General features: G+C 39.9%; 1 protein-coding gene across 1 annotated transcript in view; it reads left to right on the top strand.

Annotated features, from left to right (window-relative positions):
- LOC138046971 (flavin-containing monooxygenase 5-like) overlaps positions 1-15476 on the top strand; it is a 16020-nt gene extending 544 nt beyond the window's left edge. The window contains exons 1-3 of the mRNA XM_068893617.1: positions 1-141; positions 12891-13594; positions 14441-15476. The exon at positions 1-141 is cut by the window's left edge and continues 544 nt beyond it. Coding sequence (XP_068749718.1) covers positions 1-141; positions 12891-13594; positions 14441-14776 — 1181 coding nt within the window. The 3' untranslated portion in view covers positions 14777-15476. The remainder of the gene's footprint in view (positions 142-12890; positions 13595-14440) is intronic.
- The last annotated feature ends 369 nt before the right edge of the window (positions 15477-15845 follow it).

Genomic DNA, 15845 nt, shown 5'->3' with positions numbered 1-15845 from the left:
TGCTATGTGTCGGCCATCACTCAGAACCTTCGTGGCCCACCCCGAGCTTCCCTGGTCAGGATGAATTTAAAGGCCTGAAAATGCACAGTCATTCCTACAAGGATTTCAAGCCATTTGAAAACAAGAAGATCCTAATTGTTGGTATGTCAGCTATTTTTATTTGACATTTTTTTGTCGATTGATATGTCGACATGTTGAAGCAGTCGCACAAGAAGTTACCCAATTCTCTCTCCATGACCCGGAGGAGCTGAAATTTGTTTTGCGCGTAAGGACGTTCGCGCCAACCCTGGGTGCCAGAGGAATTTTTTTCCAAGGTAATCAAAACGAGGGCAACGACCGAAAAATGAAAAAAAAAGGCTCTCGTGGCACGAGCCCGGAGCCTCCGAGTGGAATTAGAATAACGGAAATTTGTGAGGCGGAATAACGGAATAATGACTTCCTGTGGAATAATCGATTTGTGGACCGGAGTAAGTAGATTTTTTCAATGGAATAATGAATTCTTTTTTTACTGGAATAATGGATCAAAAACAATAAACAAACTGAGGTGATAAACATATTATAATGCATTTGACTTCACTTTTCTCATGATACAACATACATCTTCAGAGTTGACTGTTAAAGGGGCTAGGTCACGCAATTTTAGGCAATTTCAGCACTCATCGAATGGTCATAGAATTAACTAAATATCAAAATAACTGTGCAAAACTATAGAAGATCTCTAACAAAACACAGGGAAGCCAAGAAGGGATATGGATGGACAAAACCGGAGAGGATTGAAATGGATTGAATTTGGGTAAATTTGAAAAACGTGGGCCCACCTTTTTTCAAATTTATGTCCGTCTGTATCAAAATGTCATTCACACAGCTGGAAAATCTTTCTCAGTTGTTATGTGGCCGTGATTTTGCAAGTGAAAGACTCTTGCTCTACCAATTTGACGTTTAGAGCTCATAATTAACAAAATTAAACAAAATTACCTAAAATAGCGTGACCTAGCCCCTTTAAACAAATTTTACAAAATTAAATATGACGGTGTAAAACTTTGAAAGAGACCACTAACCACATTAAAGACAATGCTCTTAACAAATAAATGTAATATTAGTAGTGAAAACTGGCTTGTTTAATCGGTTTAATAAAGCCAGAGTTTCTCACTGCCAACGTTTTCGTTTAACGTTGATTGAAGTCGCGTATTAGTAACGTTTCTTTTATTTTACAATGTAAATCAGATCTTCCATTTGCCAAGACTTCAAAATGGTCCCACCGTTGATGTTGGGACCGGTTTTGATCGTATGATCAGCAGCAGCAGCGGAAGTGTAAATGTGACCTGTAAGGGCTCTGTAAGGATCCGTTTTCCGGTCATGCAAACAACGTTTCGTTTTACCATTAGGGAGCTTACGAAACGAGGACAACAACGGCTACGAGGACTTCATTTAAAAATACAAATCAACTTTATTCATATCACTACGAAACTATTTCATGTAGTTTCGGGTTAAAATGTGAAGTAACTGTCGAGGAATTAAACTGGTATGAGTGTGTTGGAAGCGTAGAGAGAGAACAGAAAGTTCATCGTCATTTGCTAACGTCCTCTACAGAACCTTGAATTTGGTCATTTCACGTCGTCATTTACGAGATGACGGCAAAGAAATGTACTAAAATGTAAAACGCACGTGCAAAGCGTGCAGAGCCATTGTTTTTGCTCACTAAACCTATTGTTTTGTAGCGTCGTCGTTGCCGTCGGCGTCGTCGTTTCGTAAGCTCCCTAATGTAAAGGTCATTGCACTCCCAACAACAGGCTTTGCACACAATTTTGGATCTACAGAAACCATCTTTTTGGGGGAAAAAAGACTTGATTCGGCGGGTGTTTTGAAACAAAACCACAGAACTTACTAATACAAGATTTGAGAGAGCGTGTGATAATTTCACTTTGAAAACCTAAATAGCCTGGTAAAACAAGGATTACATCTCTTACCAACCGCTTTTTACGCATTTGTTCAACATCCATCTACTCCGTCTCAAGTTAAGAAGCTATTACTCCAAAACGGTTACCCGGGAGGCATTATTTCTTACCATGTGAATGATATCGTAAGAAAACATCAGAATAATGTTTTAGTTCCTATTTCCACAGTTCCTAAAAGAGATGTAATTCTATTTGGGTTTTCAAAGTAAAGTTATCACACGCTCTCTCAAATCTTGTATTAATTTTTTGGAAAGCAATGATAGGATATACCAGTTGTCTTTCTTGAGTCGTTGTTGCAATCAAACACCGCACAGTAAACCATTTTATCAACAAACAATTGAAATATGGAACTTTATCTTTCCATAGAGTATTGATATATTGCACGGCTAAAGGCGAATTCGAATTCTGCATTTATACGAGGTTCGTAGGAAAAGACCACGGTGTCAGTTTTCTACAAATCATATAGTCAAAAGCCAAAGTCCATAGCAGATTTTCAATTTTATGGCTTCTTAAAACACTAATCTTTTTTCGGAATCTTGCCAAAAATGACTTCCCTTCCGATTGACAAGAACAAGTATGGCACCGGAGTTCTGAGCCTCCGTACCATAGCCGAATTTTGAGCCAAACTATCGCTTGAAAAGCTTGTTTTTATGCGTCTAACATGTCGTTTGAGAAGGAAAAAAGTATGAGAAATTGTTTTAAAATGCATAGTTGTTGAAATAAAGTGATAAAAGGTTACTTGATTTTTGGCTTCAGTTCTCCTAAGTTGATATTTCTAAACACCCGCCGAATTAAATCTCTTTTCCCCTACAAAGATCGTTTCTGTAGATCTTAAAAATCCACAATTGTGTACAAAGCCTGTTGTTGAGAGTGCAATAACATTTGCGTTTGTAAAACGAAAGGTCGTTTGCTTGACCAGAAATCACTACAGAGCCCTTACAGGCAACACTGATTTACACTTCCGCTGCTGCTGATCATTCAATCACAACTGGTCACAAAATCAAGTGGGACCATTTTGAAGTCTTGGCAAATGGAAGATCTGATTTACATTGCACAATAAAAGAAACTTTACTAATACGCGAACTTAAACCAACGTTGAACGAAAACGTTGGCGGTGAGAAACTCTGGCTTTATTAACCAATTAAACAAGCCAGTCTTCACTGCTTATATTACATTTATTTGTTAAGAGCGTTGTTCTTAATCAAATTACCAGTCTCCGGCTTTTAAAGTTTTACACCGTCACATATAATTTTGTAAAATTTGTTCAACCCTCACTTCTGAAGATGTATGTTGCATCATACGAAACGTCAAGTTAAAGTGCATTGTAATGTTTATCCCCGCAGTTTGTTTATTGTTTTTGATCAAGTTAAAATGGCCGAAAAACAAGAGTATCTATGATGGAATAACGGAATAACGAAAATTTTCGAGTAAGAATAATGGAATATTGAACACTCGATTATTCCTCTTCATTCCCCGAAAATGTTCGTATAAATCTACTCAAGCTGCTCAAGCCGTGAACGGCTCCTGCGCGTGCGCTTGTTTTGTTATGTCCCAGATCTCCTTTTTGCTCCCGTCCATTCGCCCGAGAAAAATTCCGAGCGCGAGCAGTGAATAACGCAAAGGAACAGATTGGACCAGTTGGCCACGAACCATTTATACCAGCATTTCGCGTCTTATGTGAGCCGCACTCTTATAAATGGCCCAGTTCGCGTCTTATCATAATCGCGTTCGCGGCTTATCATAAGCCGCGGATTATTTTTCTCGTATAAACGGCCCTAAAGGCGCTGTTACACTGTAAAATGTTTCGTGCAACTTGTCTCGCAATGTTTTGTGGCCGGACAACGACCAAAATCGTTGCGAGACAAGTTGCACGAAAAGTAGAACTTAATTCTACTTTCGGCAACGACTCTTGGAACTTGTCTCGCAACGATTTTGGCCGTTGCAGGGCGTGCAACCTGTTCCGCCACAATATCGCCAAAGCATTGCGAGACAAGTTGCATGAAACATTTCACAGTGTAACAGCGCCTTAATTGCCGCAGTCTTCCAATCTGCACTTTACGGAATCATCTCTATTTATGAAATCCTGTTTTAAAACACGTTCGACAAGAACGTTTTGTTCTTCTCCTCAAATAAAACGCAACCTAGCACAGTATCGTTGAATGCTCCGTAATTATGAAAGCTCTTGAAGGGAAGAGCCATCACTGTAATCACATTTCCAGGAATGTTCGGTGATGGACTTCATTACGTTTGGTGGCCCAAAAGTGGTTTGACGAGAAATCTGAACTAACTTTCCTCATGGAACTGAGGCTCCGGGTTCGTGCTACGAGAGGTTTTTTTTTTCAGTTTTGTCCTTGCTTGCGTTGCCTTCGTTTCGAGTAGCCGCTTTGTCTCGGACCTTGGAAAAAAATTCCTTCAGCCTCCAGGGTAGTTTGCGCCAAAAGTGTTTCAACGTACAGATTTGCGACCTTGCTTTAGGGTAAAGATCACCTTGGGAGGGAAGGGTGGGAGTTCCCAATTTGGCGCTTTGAAGCCGTGGTTTTCTTGAAACTTAACGTTATTTTAAGACGATCTCAGATCTATTGGCAAAAAGAAAACAAGGTACATAAGTTATAATTTAGATCGGGTAAACGTTACCCAGGGTGCCAGAGGAATTTTTTCTAATGTCCCAATAAAACGGCTACGCGAGTCGGAGGCAGCCCTGGCAACCGGGTAGGTGAACTTACTCAGTTTAATAAAACTAAATTCAGGCCTGTTCCAAACGTCGTGCCACTGCCGTGCCGAACTCAAATGAATTTGGCTTGGCAGTGGCACGACGAAGGCACGGCAGCGGTTTCAAACGTCGAACCTAATACAGTCGCACCAAATTCAAAAGACGAAACAAACCATCCATCCAGCGTAATAGTATGCAAATAATGCAAAATACACTAAATTAATTTATGAATTGAGTTCGGCGCAACAATAGCACGCCGTTTGAAACCAAGTCGTGCTACTGCCGTGCTTAAATCGAAATGACAATTTCCTTTCAGTTCGGCACGGCAGAAGCACGACGTCTGAACCAGGCCTTAGCTACATCATGCAGTACACAATACAAAGGGAACCATTATGTTTACTTTGACGGATTAGACCGTGAACTGTACACAGTATACTTACAAAAAAAGTTATGAAAAGGCATCCAGCTGTGGGATAGATAATGAAAAGCTAAGCTAAACGGCAGTTTAAAACTAAGGTATTTTCTTCAGACGGAGGACAAGAGAAAAGTGCGGCAATAAATCCTAGGGAAAAAAGCAATTGGCAGAAATCTAAGTAGGAACCATAGCGCAACTTCTGAAACATCTGAATAGCCCATTGTCCTACGAGGCCTTACAATTCGAAACTGTCTACCCCGTTTGTTTAAAGGGCCGGGCCAAACGGGAAATGTTTGGCGAACAAACAACATCAAACATTGTTTGGTGACCAAGTATTTTACCGTTTGGCCACCATGTTTAGTGCTGTTTGATCGTGTTTGGATAAAATTTGGCCATCAAACATTCGATCAAACAACTTAAAACATTTCTTTAGTTCTCGTGTTTGATGGGCGAAATTTTGTTCCTTTTGCCAACCGTATCAAACATGTTTGGCGCGTGCATGCGTACCACGCTTTCCCAGCCGCTTGTATATTATCCACGTGTTTTTTTACGTACTTGCGACCATAGTTCTTTGCTTGTGGAGTTTGATCTGAGTTAGATCAAACATGCTTCAACCATTTGGCCACTCACTTCAACATCAGCATGTTTGGTCACCAAGCAAAGCTCGTTTTAGACGTAATTAGCAATAACTGGCCAGAAAATTAAGAAGTTTATTACACAATGAACATTGGTCGGCCTACCCTGCGTACCAGAGGATACCCTGCGAGCAGAGGCTCTTTGATCTTCCAGGATAACTGAGTCGGAAAGGGGAAGACTGTAAACAGGACAGCTGAAAACTCGTCTAAAACCGGGAATCGAAGTATCTAACCCCTTAGTCATATGAGGGTCCCAGGGACCTAACTTGGATTTGATATGTCAAGAGAGAATAAACGTAAAACATTGTTTCCCTCGGTTGCTTAAAATTCGGATGCAAAGTGGCCACCTTGAAGAACAAGTTCCATAAGTAGAAAACGTGAATCTCGCAGTCTGATGAGTGAAATTGGAAAGAAATTAAACACCCAATCGGGAAACAAGTCGTTCCAGTATATACGATGCGATCGCCGCACAATGTGAACGAAAAATGATTGCCAATGAGAGGGAACGGGAAATCGGGGAATCAGGAAACCGGGGAATCTCTAAAATATGCGAAAATGCGGCAAACCACCAGAACTATTTGTCTTTTTGGCTTACTGATAAAAAAGCCAAAGAAAACTTTAAATTCATTTAAGCTGACTTAACATCAATACGACTAGAAAGGGCAAAATGTTGCCTGCCGTGTCAATAATGCGTGGACCAGTGGTTAGGGCGTTAAGTTTGCATGTGGTTGCTCCGGGTTCAAATCCCGTTCTAACCTCTGGGGCCCGTTTCTCGAAAGTCCCGAAAACCTTTCGGGCCTGAAAAGCCATTTGTGAAAATGCCAACAGCTTGTTTTGGAAAGCCGACCTTTTAACATGTTTTCAAGGTAGTAAAAAGAAAAATGTGTGTGAAGTTTGACGATTTAAATCCTCTCCGTTCTTGAGATACAAAGGGAATTGTGACACCCGAAAATGGCCCGTAAAGTTTCGGGACTTTCGAGAAACGGGCCCCTGGTTTCGATTTGTTTCCGGTTATCCCGGATTCAACTCTGCCAGCCAGTTGGGTTTCTCACCATGTATCTTTCAAATTATTAAAAGTGCAGTGCCTGTGAATTACCTTGATAGCGAAGTGCACTTCCACCATAAATAAAGCATTTACACTACGTTTACATATCAATTGCACAATTTGCATACATAGTTTTTGCTAGTTTTGTCTTCAAACGTCGTCGTCGTCTCAAAATATAAATTCGCGTTATTTTAATCGCTACGTGACTATTTCAACCTTTTTAGTATGACAAGGGTATAGTAGTTCCTCAAAAATGACACTCGTCGGAACGGCACTTAATTTAGGGAAGAAAATGAAAATTTATACTCAAGTGCTGACGTTCTTCATAAAATCTCAAATTTGGCTATTTCACGTTGTTGTTTTGCTGACGACGGCAAAGAAATGGACAAAAAAGAAAAACGCACGTGCAGCCCATGCAAAGCTTTGTTTTTGCCCACTAAATAGGCAAATTTGTGACCTTCTTGTTGCCGTCGCCGTTGCCGTTGCCTAAGCACCCTAATAACTTTATTCTGTCTGGTCATTCTAAACAGTACGTGCAGGGCAGAAGAATTCGTGGCGTTCTAAAAAAAGAAAGATACACGCAAAGGTTGACTCATAGGGCTTGTATGGGAGACGCAAGCTCCTAATCATGTGCTCTTGCAGTTATATTTTATAGACTACCTATTCAGATAGTTGCTGTAGTTAATTTGCCGCTCTACCTGTTAAACCATTCTTGGATCGCAGGTCTAAAAACTCACGATATTCAACGTCGCAAAACAAAGAACGCTGTAGATGTGAAAGATCATATTATGAATTGTTAGGTGGGTAAGGCTGATCCCTCCCGTCAATTATCTCAGCCAGCTATGACCGACTTCATTCACATAAATCCAGATGAATGAAATGTCAATTTTTTTTTCTCATAGTGTAAACTCGACTCTTAGGCCCTGGTTACAAGCGGGTAGGGTAACCCTAGCACTCACGCATTTCTTCTTTTTTTCATCGACTGTTTACAAGGCAGCTAGGGTTACCCTGACGCAAGGGTAACCCTAGCTGCCTTGTAAACGCTCTGCTAGGGACAACTCGCCTACCCGGGACAACTTTTTAGCGGTTTCCATTGTGTTTGCGATACTGGCGGTTATCAAGCACTCAAAGGTGTCCCGGGTGGTAAGGTAACCCTACTTGTGAAATTTTGCATGTAAACCCGGGCAATGTTTGACCCTCCTTCTAGGGTAACCCTACCTGCTTGTAAACAGGGCCTTAACGCGGAGCTCCGGAGAATTAGAAGATAACGCGGGAAAAAATCAAAAACAAGTTATTTCTTCGCCATTACGGAGCATGTTTGCAGGCTACACTGTTCTATACGTAGTTTTACTGGCGTGAAGGAGCGTGCGCGTAAATGTTAACGACCTCTAGAACGTAAAATTTAAAATGAGCGCACAGCAGGCTTGGGTCCTCGGACAATAAGTTGAACGTGGTTCGCACGGAATGTGTTTGACACACATGAAAGCCATTATACCTCGCACAATTTCTGCATACACAATTTGGATCTGCCTCCAATAAAGTTAGAGATTCTCCCTTTTAGAGATTCCCCGTTTTTTTATGGATTCGCCATTTCATAGATTCCCAGTTTTAGAGATTTCCCGATTCGCCCATTCCTCGTTAATGTTTTTGAGTTAGCCACCGAAAAATGTGATGACTTCCACGTAGCAAGAACAAGTGCGCAGCGTTACAAGCTCTAGCATGAGCGATAACTCTAATAGTAAGAGATACCGGAGAGTAAATCCCATTGTTTCCGTTTTCCAAGATTTGGGTGAAAGCGGCTACAGCTTCGGAGTCAGACTAATAAAACCCAGAATTATAATGCGGGAGCTAGGCGTTATAACTACAGGCAAACCTGTCAACTGTACGTGTGGGGCCCTATTTGCAATCGAGCGTTTGAGAGATTTAATCATTTAAGGTGAAATCGTCAAAGTCATAATTGCTCGTAATCAATGAAAGAGCCATATGCTTGATCGGACGCGTTGGAGTGGACTAATTTGGCTGGCGGTTTATGCGGGAGTCCAGGGGTAGTGAAGATTAAAAGAATCGACGTTAGCTATCCAAAATGCTAATTTGACACAAGATTCGTTACTTGGTTCAAACTCGGAGGTCGACTACCGTTTCTAGTCAAGAGAAGCATACAATGGTCGTGTCGTGATCCTGGCCACACCTCGAACACAGTGAGTGAGCGAAACAGCTTGGCCTACTAACGGAGGCAACGTACAAGATTAATGTTGTCCTTAATTAAGCAAGGTGATAACTTTCAGGGGTTCCCAAAGGGCCCTTTTCTCGCGCGAACTGTACGCTGCCAGCAGCCTGACGCTGATTGGCAGAAGTTTCTTTGATTTCGCTCGCTTGCGAGTTGGAAAGGAAACCGCTGCACGGATGTCATCGGCGAATCGTCCAGAACTTTCATAAATGGCGACCACCTTAAAATTCTTCTTTACTTATGTTAGGTGGACCTACTACCCTGATTTTAAACAAATATTCTTTTGAAATTTTCTCCTCGTAACGGGACTGGAAAGGTTTATTACCATTAAAACAGAAGAATATTTTATTTTGCCGCCATGATTATGAAAGATTTGAAACCAAATGAAGGAAGATTTGCACTGAGGTCTCATTGCGCATGCGTGACAGAACATCGAGGAGATATGCTCGTGCAGTTTTGAGAATTACTCGTGCCCACAAATCACGGAAATGCACTCGCGCTCATACGATTTCCTATGCTTACCACAACCTTGGCGATCAGGAAAGCCACAAACGGAATGTTTTAATCCTCGCACGCAACTCCTACAATAAATTCTGAAGCACCTAGTTTCATTGACTTATCATAACACCCGGTGGGGGGGGGGGGGGGGAATATGGGCTATATAGGCATGTGCCACTGTGAAGGGTATGGTTTTCAAGCAGTTTACTCTAGCATAGGGTATATAAATCAGAGCGTTTGGGTCTAGAATAGGGTATCATTTTTCACGAAAATGACCAGTTGCTTGAAGATTTTATCAAGACTAAGGAAACCAGAAATTCCCGCTCAAAAATATAAAAACATAGAGTCGGCAAAGTTTAAGTTTACGCAACTCAGCCTCAACAGTGCTAATAAATGGCTATCATGAAACTCTTCTGGATATTATTAACTGTCAAGTATCGGTATTTAGACGGAAATCGGTGGGAGTTTACTCTAATATAGTGTAGCAAAATTCAGCTGAACTAGCTCTGGTATAGGCTAAGGGTTCCGGGGTCCCAGCGGCACATCCCCACCCAGAAATTCCTAAAGTACCCCCCCTCCTCCCCGGGTCATAACATAATGCCAGACAACGATACACTGATCAATGACGGGCTATCAGGAAAGTACCGTAATTTGACAATCACTTTAATCTATTTAAATGAAAATACCAATCTGGAATTTGATTAGTATTTATGTTATTGTGAGAGACAAAAAAGTTTATATTAGGAACATCTCGGAAATGGCTTTGGTGTACGGCTTGTCCTTGACCACGCCGGAACTGGAAGAATTGAAAGGACATTATGATTGCCAACAACCAGGATTGTGACAAGCACAACTGGAATCTGGTTTGGTAGGAATCCTAGTGTGAATTGGAGTGGTTATCGATTCTTTGGCATAAAGGTGGCTGGAAATGGTGGGGGGTCAAGCAGTCCTTCTCAGGACTACACTTACCCGGACGATCGTACTTTACTTAATTATGAATTTTACTACCTTGCTCATTGAAAGCTCATTTTCATTGGAGTCCAAATCCACAAAAGGGGGTCGATATCCGCTAGCATATCTGGACCAGGGAGTCCAAACTGCTGTCCCACCGACGTTGGTACTTGATGCTTCTTTCTGTTGCTTGAAAATATCTGCTCTGGAGCCGAGTTTTGTTTATATTAGATTGAGTACCTGCTCTCGTATCCGTACTTAAGGTTTTTTCTCGTCACCAGAATCGTTTGCAAGATCATTTAATAATAATAATAATGATGATGATGATGATAATAATAATAAGAAACTTCAATTGAGCACATAAAAAATCTGTAGTGAATTATTTACAAAAAAGTATGAAAATCTAAATAGAGTTATGACATATAAGATTAAAATGTAAAATACTTCTTGAAGGAGTCCATTTAATTGCATAATTTTTACAGCTCTGGGTAAAAATCAATTTTCATGTCTGTTTGTTTGTGAGGTTGTTAATGTGCGTTTCCTTTTCCTTAGCTTGTAGTTGTTTTCAGTTATATCTCTGTCGGAAATAAGTGTGCAAAAGTTTTTACTGTCCCTCAATCTTTTTCAAGTTCTTTGTTAGCTTGGGTATCTCTTCTTATGGGCTAGAGTTTCCAAGGCCTCCCTAGGGAAACCAAGGTTTCTCAAACATCTATCCTGAACTCTTTCAATTTCAGCAGCTAGGTATACATGCGAGTAAACCTCCCCAAATAAGATAATACTCTTTGTTTGTCTTTCCAAAATTTTGCATAAGTATTGTTTTTGTTTTCTCTTGGGACCATTGTAAGTCCCAAGAGAAAAAAGGAAACAAACAAAGAGTATTATGGTATTTTCCGCTTCAGGCAATAGTGTGTCTCGAAAACAAAGACCCTAAGACCCTGAAAACTTGAAAAAAGTAACCCAAAACGCTCAATTTGGCTAACACTAGGCCTAGAGTTGGTTTTTTGAGTTACCTCAAGTGAAGTTAAAGTTCTCCGTTCCCTACAACTTGTTTCAAAGTGAAAGCTGGGTGATCCGCCATATATAACTGATCAGTAACCATGCTCCATGTGTGGCCAGACATCTTCATTTCCTGTCGGATTTACATATTGGCCCTGTGACATTCTGGCCTAAAAACCAACTTTAGGCCTAGAGTTAGCCAAATTGAGGGTTTTGGGTTACTTTTTTTTAGTTTCCGGGGTCATAGGGTCTTCGTTTTCGAAACGCAAAATGCTCAATTTGGCTAACACTAGGCCTATAATTGGTTTTTTGAGTTACCTCAAGCAAAGTTCAAGTTCTCCGTTACCTACAACTTGTTTCAAAGTTTGGGTTTCGTATGTAAGACACCCTCAGGCAATAGGACTTGCATGTTCTAATAAAGGACGGATCTTTGTTAGGTTGGCACTAAGGCCGACCTCACTAGCTTTACATACAGTCTGTTGCCTTTCTTTGGAGAAGCGTGAACTTAGTCGATCTGTTGAGAGGAACAGGATTCCAGGGCTTCTACAAAAATTATTGTCACCTTTTTTCTTCAAACAATGGAGCTCATCAAACTTGAGCTTGTTTATCTCTTTGAGACAAGAACAGCCATCTCTTCCAGTGGGCATGCTTGGAAACATAAGAAAGTATTTGTCTACCATTGACTTCATGGACGCTTGCAAAGCTCCATTCTTCATTATTTTAAATCCAGAAATACACAACACTATAAAGTTGATTCGACAATTCTAATGACTTTGGCCCGGTTCACAGAAAAAGACAGAAAAAGATAAAGAAGAAATTAAGAAATTGGGCATAATGAACAGATTGAACCTACCAAGTCCTAAACCAGGCTAGTCCCAGTCCACCAACAGTATGGTTCGAGTGGTGCAGGAATTATTGAAACGCCAGAAATTCCATATCAAAAAGGAATAATTTTGACTTGGATGGAAGAGGATTGAATTTAACATATTAAATTCCTAGAACATCAGTTGCCTCCTTAGTTGTGCATTTACCAACCACACCTAGTACAATGCCCACACCCAGCCACTATTTTTGGAGTGTGAGGAATCTTGGCAAAGAAAATCCAACTGAAAGTTTATGTCAATTTGGTTGATGTTGCATCAGATATACACAGTTAATAAAACATTAACCAAATGAACATTTCATTTGGTTTTCCTTCATAATTGATTAACGAGTTGAATGAAAATTCCTATCACTCATCATGATCAGAAGATAAATCTTCTTTGAAATTGAGTACATGCACTGCAAATGAAATACCTTAGCTTGATTTCAAAGCATAACATTTTGAAGACAAGGTGATACCATCCAACATGACACCCTTATGTTCGAAGGAGATCCCCCTCTTGCAAAAACCGGACAATTACCACTTTTCTACTGTACTTGTGAGGAATTAACCAGTTTTTTTTTATTTACAAATAGGCATTGGTAACTCTGGAGGTGACATTGCCGTTGAACTCAGCCGCCATACCCCACAAGTTTACCTTAGCACACGCCGAGGAGCCTGGGTTCTGTCACGAATGTGGAAAAATGGAGAACCTTTCGACCAAGCAGTATTCTCTAGGTTCTTTAGTATCTTACCAATAAAGGCTGTTGAATTCTTCTCTACCAAAGTTTTAAATTCAAGATTTGATCATGAAGTATTTTCTCTGCGTCCCCAACATTCACTCATGAGCCAACATGGGATGGTCAATGATGACCTTCCACATCGCATTATCACAGGTGGCATTGTTGTCAAGCCTAATGTCAGCCACTTTACCAAAACAGGAGCTGTCTTTGATGATGGCTCTGAATTGCACGAGGTGGATGTGGTCATATTCTGTACAGGATACAAGATAGGGTTTAACTGTATAGATCAATCTATTCTACCTGTGAGTGACAACAAAGTTGACTTATACAAATACGTGTTTACTCCAAATCTCTCCAAACCAACCCTTGCAGTTATTGGCTGCGTTCAACCTGCTGGAGCTATTTTCCCGCTGTCAGAGTTGCAAGCACGCTGGGCAACACAAGTCTTCAGTGGTAAGAAATTTCTTCCTTCAAAGGATGTTATGATGGATCACATTGAAAAGAAAAGAAAAAAGATGGCACAGAGGTATTATGCTAGCAAGAGACACACTGTACAGGTATGTGTTGTCATGCTGATGTAGGTTGGTGCAGAATTTGTTTGCAACAGACTGCCCTATGAAGTCATTATTGAATCATGGGCGTGTAAAATGATAGGCAAGTGAAACTCCACTGATAGAATGATGAAACCAAATTAAATCACACTTTAAATAACATACTGTACTTCTGTTGAGTTAAACAAAAACCATGTGTTCTATCTAGTAGAAAATTATAATGTAATGATTATCGCAACATAGTAGTAGTAGTGCTGATAATGGTAGTAGTAGTAGGTTCATGTTCAGTTGACAACTCACACCAAGATACTTCCATAGAGACCATTCAGCAAAAATAGTGGATAGCTGGTAGTATAAGGCAGGCTACATGTTTCAAACTAGCCATTGCATAGAACAGGCATTCTTAGTATTTATCAGTAATTCTCATTAAAGGTTTTTTGTTTATATCCTCAACAATGGGATTTTAATAGTTACCGGTAGACTTGAAATACATTCTCTGGACATTTGATTGCTTAGTGTTTGATTCAGTTGCTGTGTGTTTAATTTAGGGCGCGTTCGATTGACGCTATTCCGGAATAAGAATATGTGGAATGATGATTAAACGATATGTTTGGCGCGTTTCGAAGCAGCATGGATAATAAAGATATGTTTAAAATAGCATTTTAGCAGATATTTGACAAATTTAATGTGAATCTCTGTAAGAACGAAGGATTTCTAACTTACATTCCATGTATTCCCTATTCCGGAATACGGTCAATCGAACGCACCCTTAGTTTTATCCTGTTTTAAAAGCAATCACTTTAATTCATTCAAGTAACTTACCATTTATTTTTTTAAATTTTGATCACTCAGGTTGACTACATTCCTTATGCTGATGAAATTGCTGCTGAGGTCGGCTGTAAACCTGATTTGTGGTGGCTCTTAATCCATGACCCTGCCTTGGCCCTTAAGTGCTTTTTTTATGGTTGTACCCCACCTCAGTTCCGTCTCATGGGGCCTAATGCCTGGCAAGGTGCCAAAAAGGCCATTGAAGATGCTCGAGCAAATGTTGTTTATGCTACTAAGTCCCGCAGCTTGCCAAAGAAAGAGGATTCGGGGAAAAATAAGAAAGACGTTTTTGTGATTATCCTAATTTTGTTAGTTGTTGTGCTTGGTATCTGCATAAGATTTTTGCAGGAAAGCGTCTAGTGGGAGGACTGAAACTAAAGGTTAAAAAAAGTTATTTTTCATTTACTTCAAAAAGGTGATGGGTTTTTGACTTATTTTTTTTTTCTCACTATACAACATGAAGGCAAACTTTATTAATAACTTTAAAATTTTTTTTACACTACTTATAAAGGGACTTCTACTAGTAATGCCATTATGTACATCACTAACAGGTCTATTTATTTTGGTACTAACAATGCTGGCAATATTAATGATAACAAACAAACAAAGAAAACAAACATCACAACACTTACAGTGTGACGCACCTTGCCAGGGCCACCTAACAAAGTTTTTTACAGATTATCCGCAAATCGTCCGCATCCTTGCAACACCATTGCATGGGTTCTCGAGTTGATGTATTTACAAATAGTTGTCAACATGAAAGTTTGTTAGGTGACCATGGTAAGGTGCGTTGCACTGTAAACCCTAAGGGACATTCAAACACAATGCAAATTTAAGACAAATAAAATTTACAAATTATCTTGTAAAAATCATACTTTTTTGCACATCTTATCAATCAACATGTTCTTTTGACTTAATCCCAATGTATTTTTCTAATCATTGATAATTTGTCATGAACTTAACAGCAACAAAATATTAATTCAATTTAATAAAATTTGTGTTTTTAGCACCAGTGTCGATGAAAATAGTATTTTCCCACAATAAACAGTGGTGAGAAGAATGAAGTGTGTCATATTATTTTAACACATCTTAGTTCGAAAAGTGGAGTGTTTTTCACTGTGGTTACTGTACCAGCCTAGAAGCTCTACCCAGAAAGAGTTACGGTAGCTTGCATACATTCTATGAACGCATGCCAAATAGTACATGTATGGATTTCAGAAGGAAAAAAAGGACAAGTTGGAGAATTGGTTATCTTCATTTTATGCAGTAGAACTACATGTATAGGTCCTTGGCATGACTGTGTCACGCAGTTTAAGTGTCAAATATCATAAAAAAGTGGTCATGGTACAAAATAGTTGCCAGAAATGGAAAACGTGTGATCAAATTACTAAGAATACCTCTATCATTTTGAGGCCACTGACATTTAGGT

Source organism: Montipora capricornis, chromosome 4, assembly GCF_036669925.1.
Source record: "Montipora capricornis isolate CH-2021 chromosome 4, ASM3666992v2, whole genome shotgun sequence".
Classification (NCBI taxonomy): Eukaryota; Metazoa; Cnidaria; class Anthozoa; order Scleractinia; family Acroporidae; genus Montipora; species Montipora capricornis.
The sequence above is the reverse complement of the archived record's forward strand: the minus strand, read 5'-3'. Positions and strand labels throughout refer to the sequence as shown.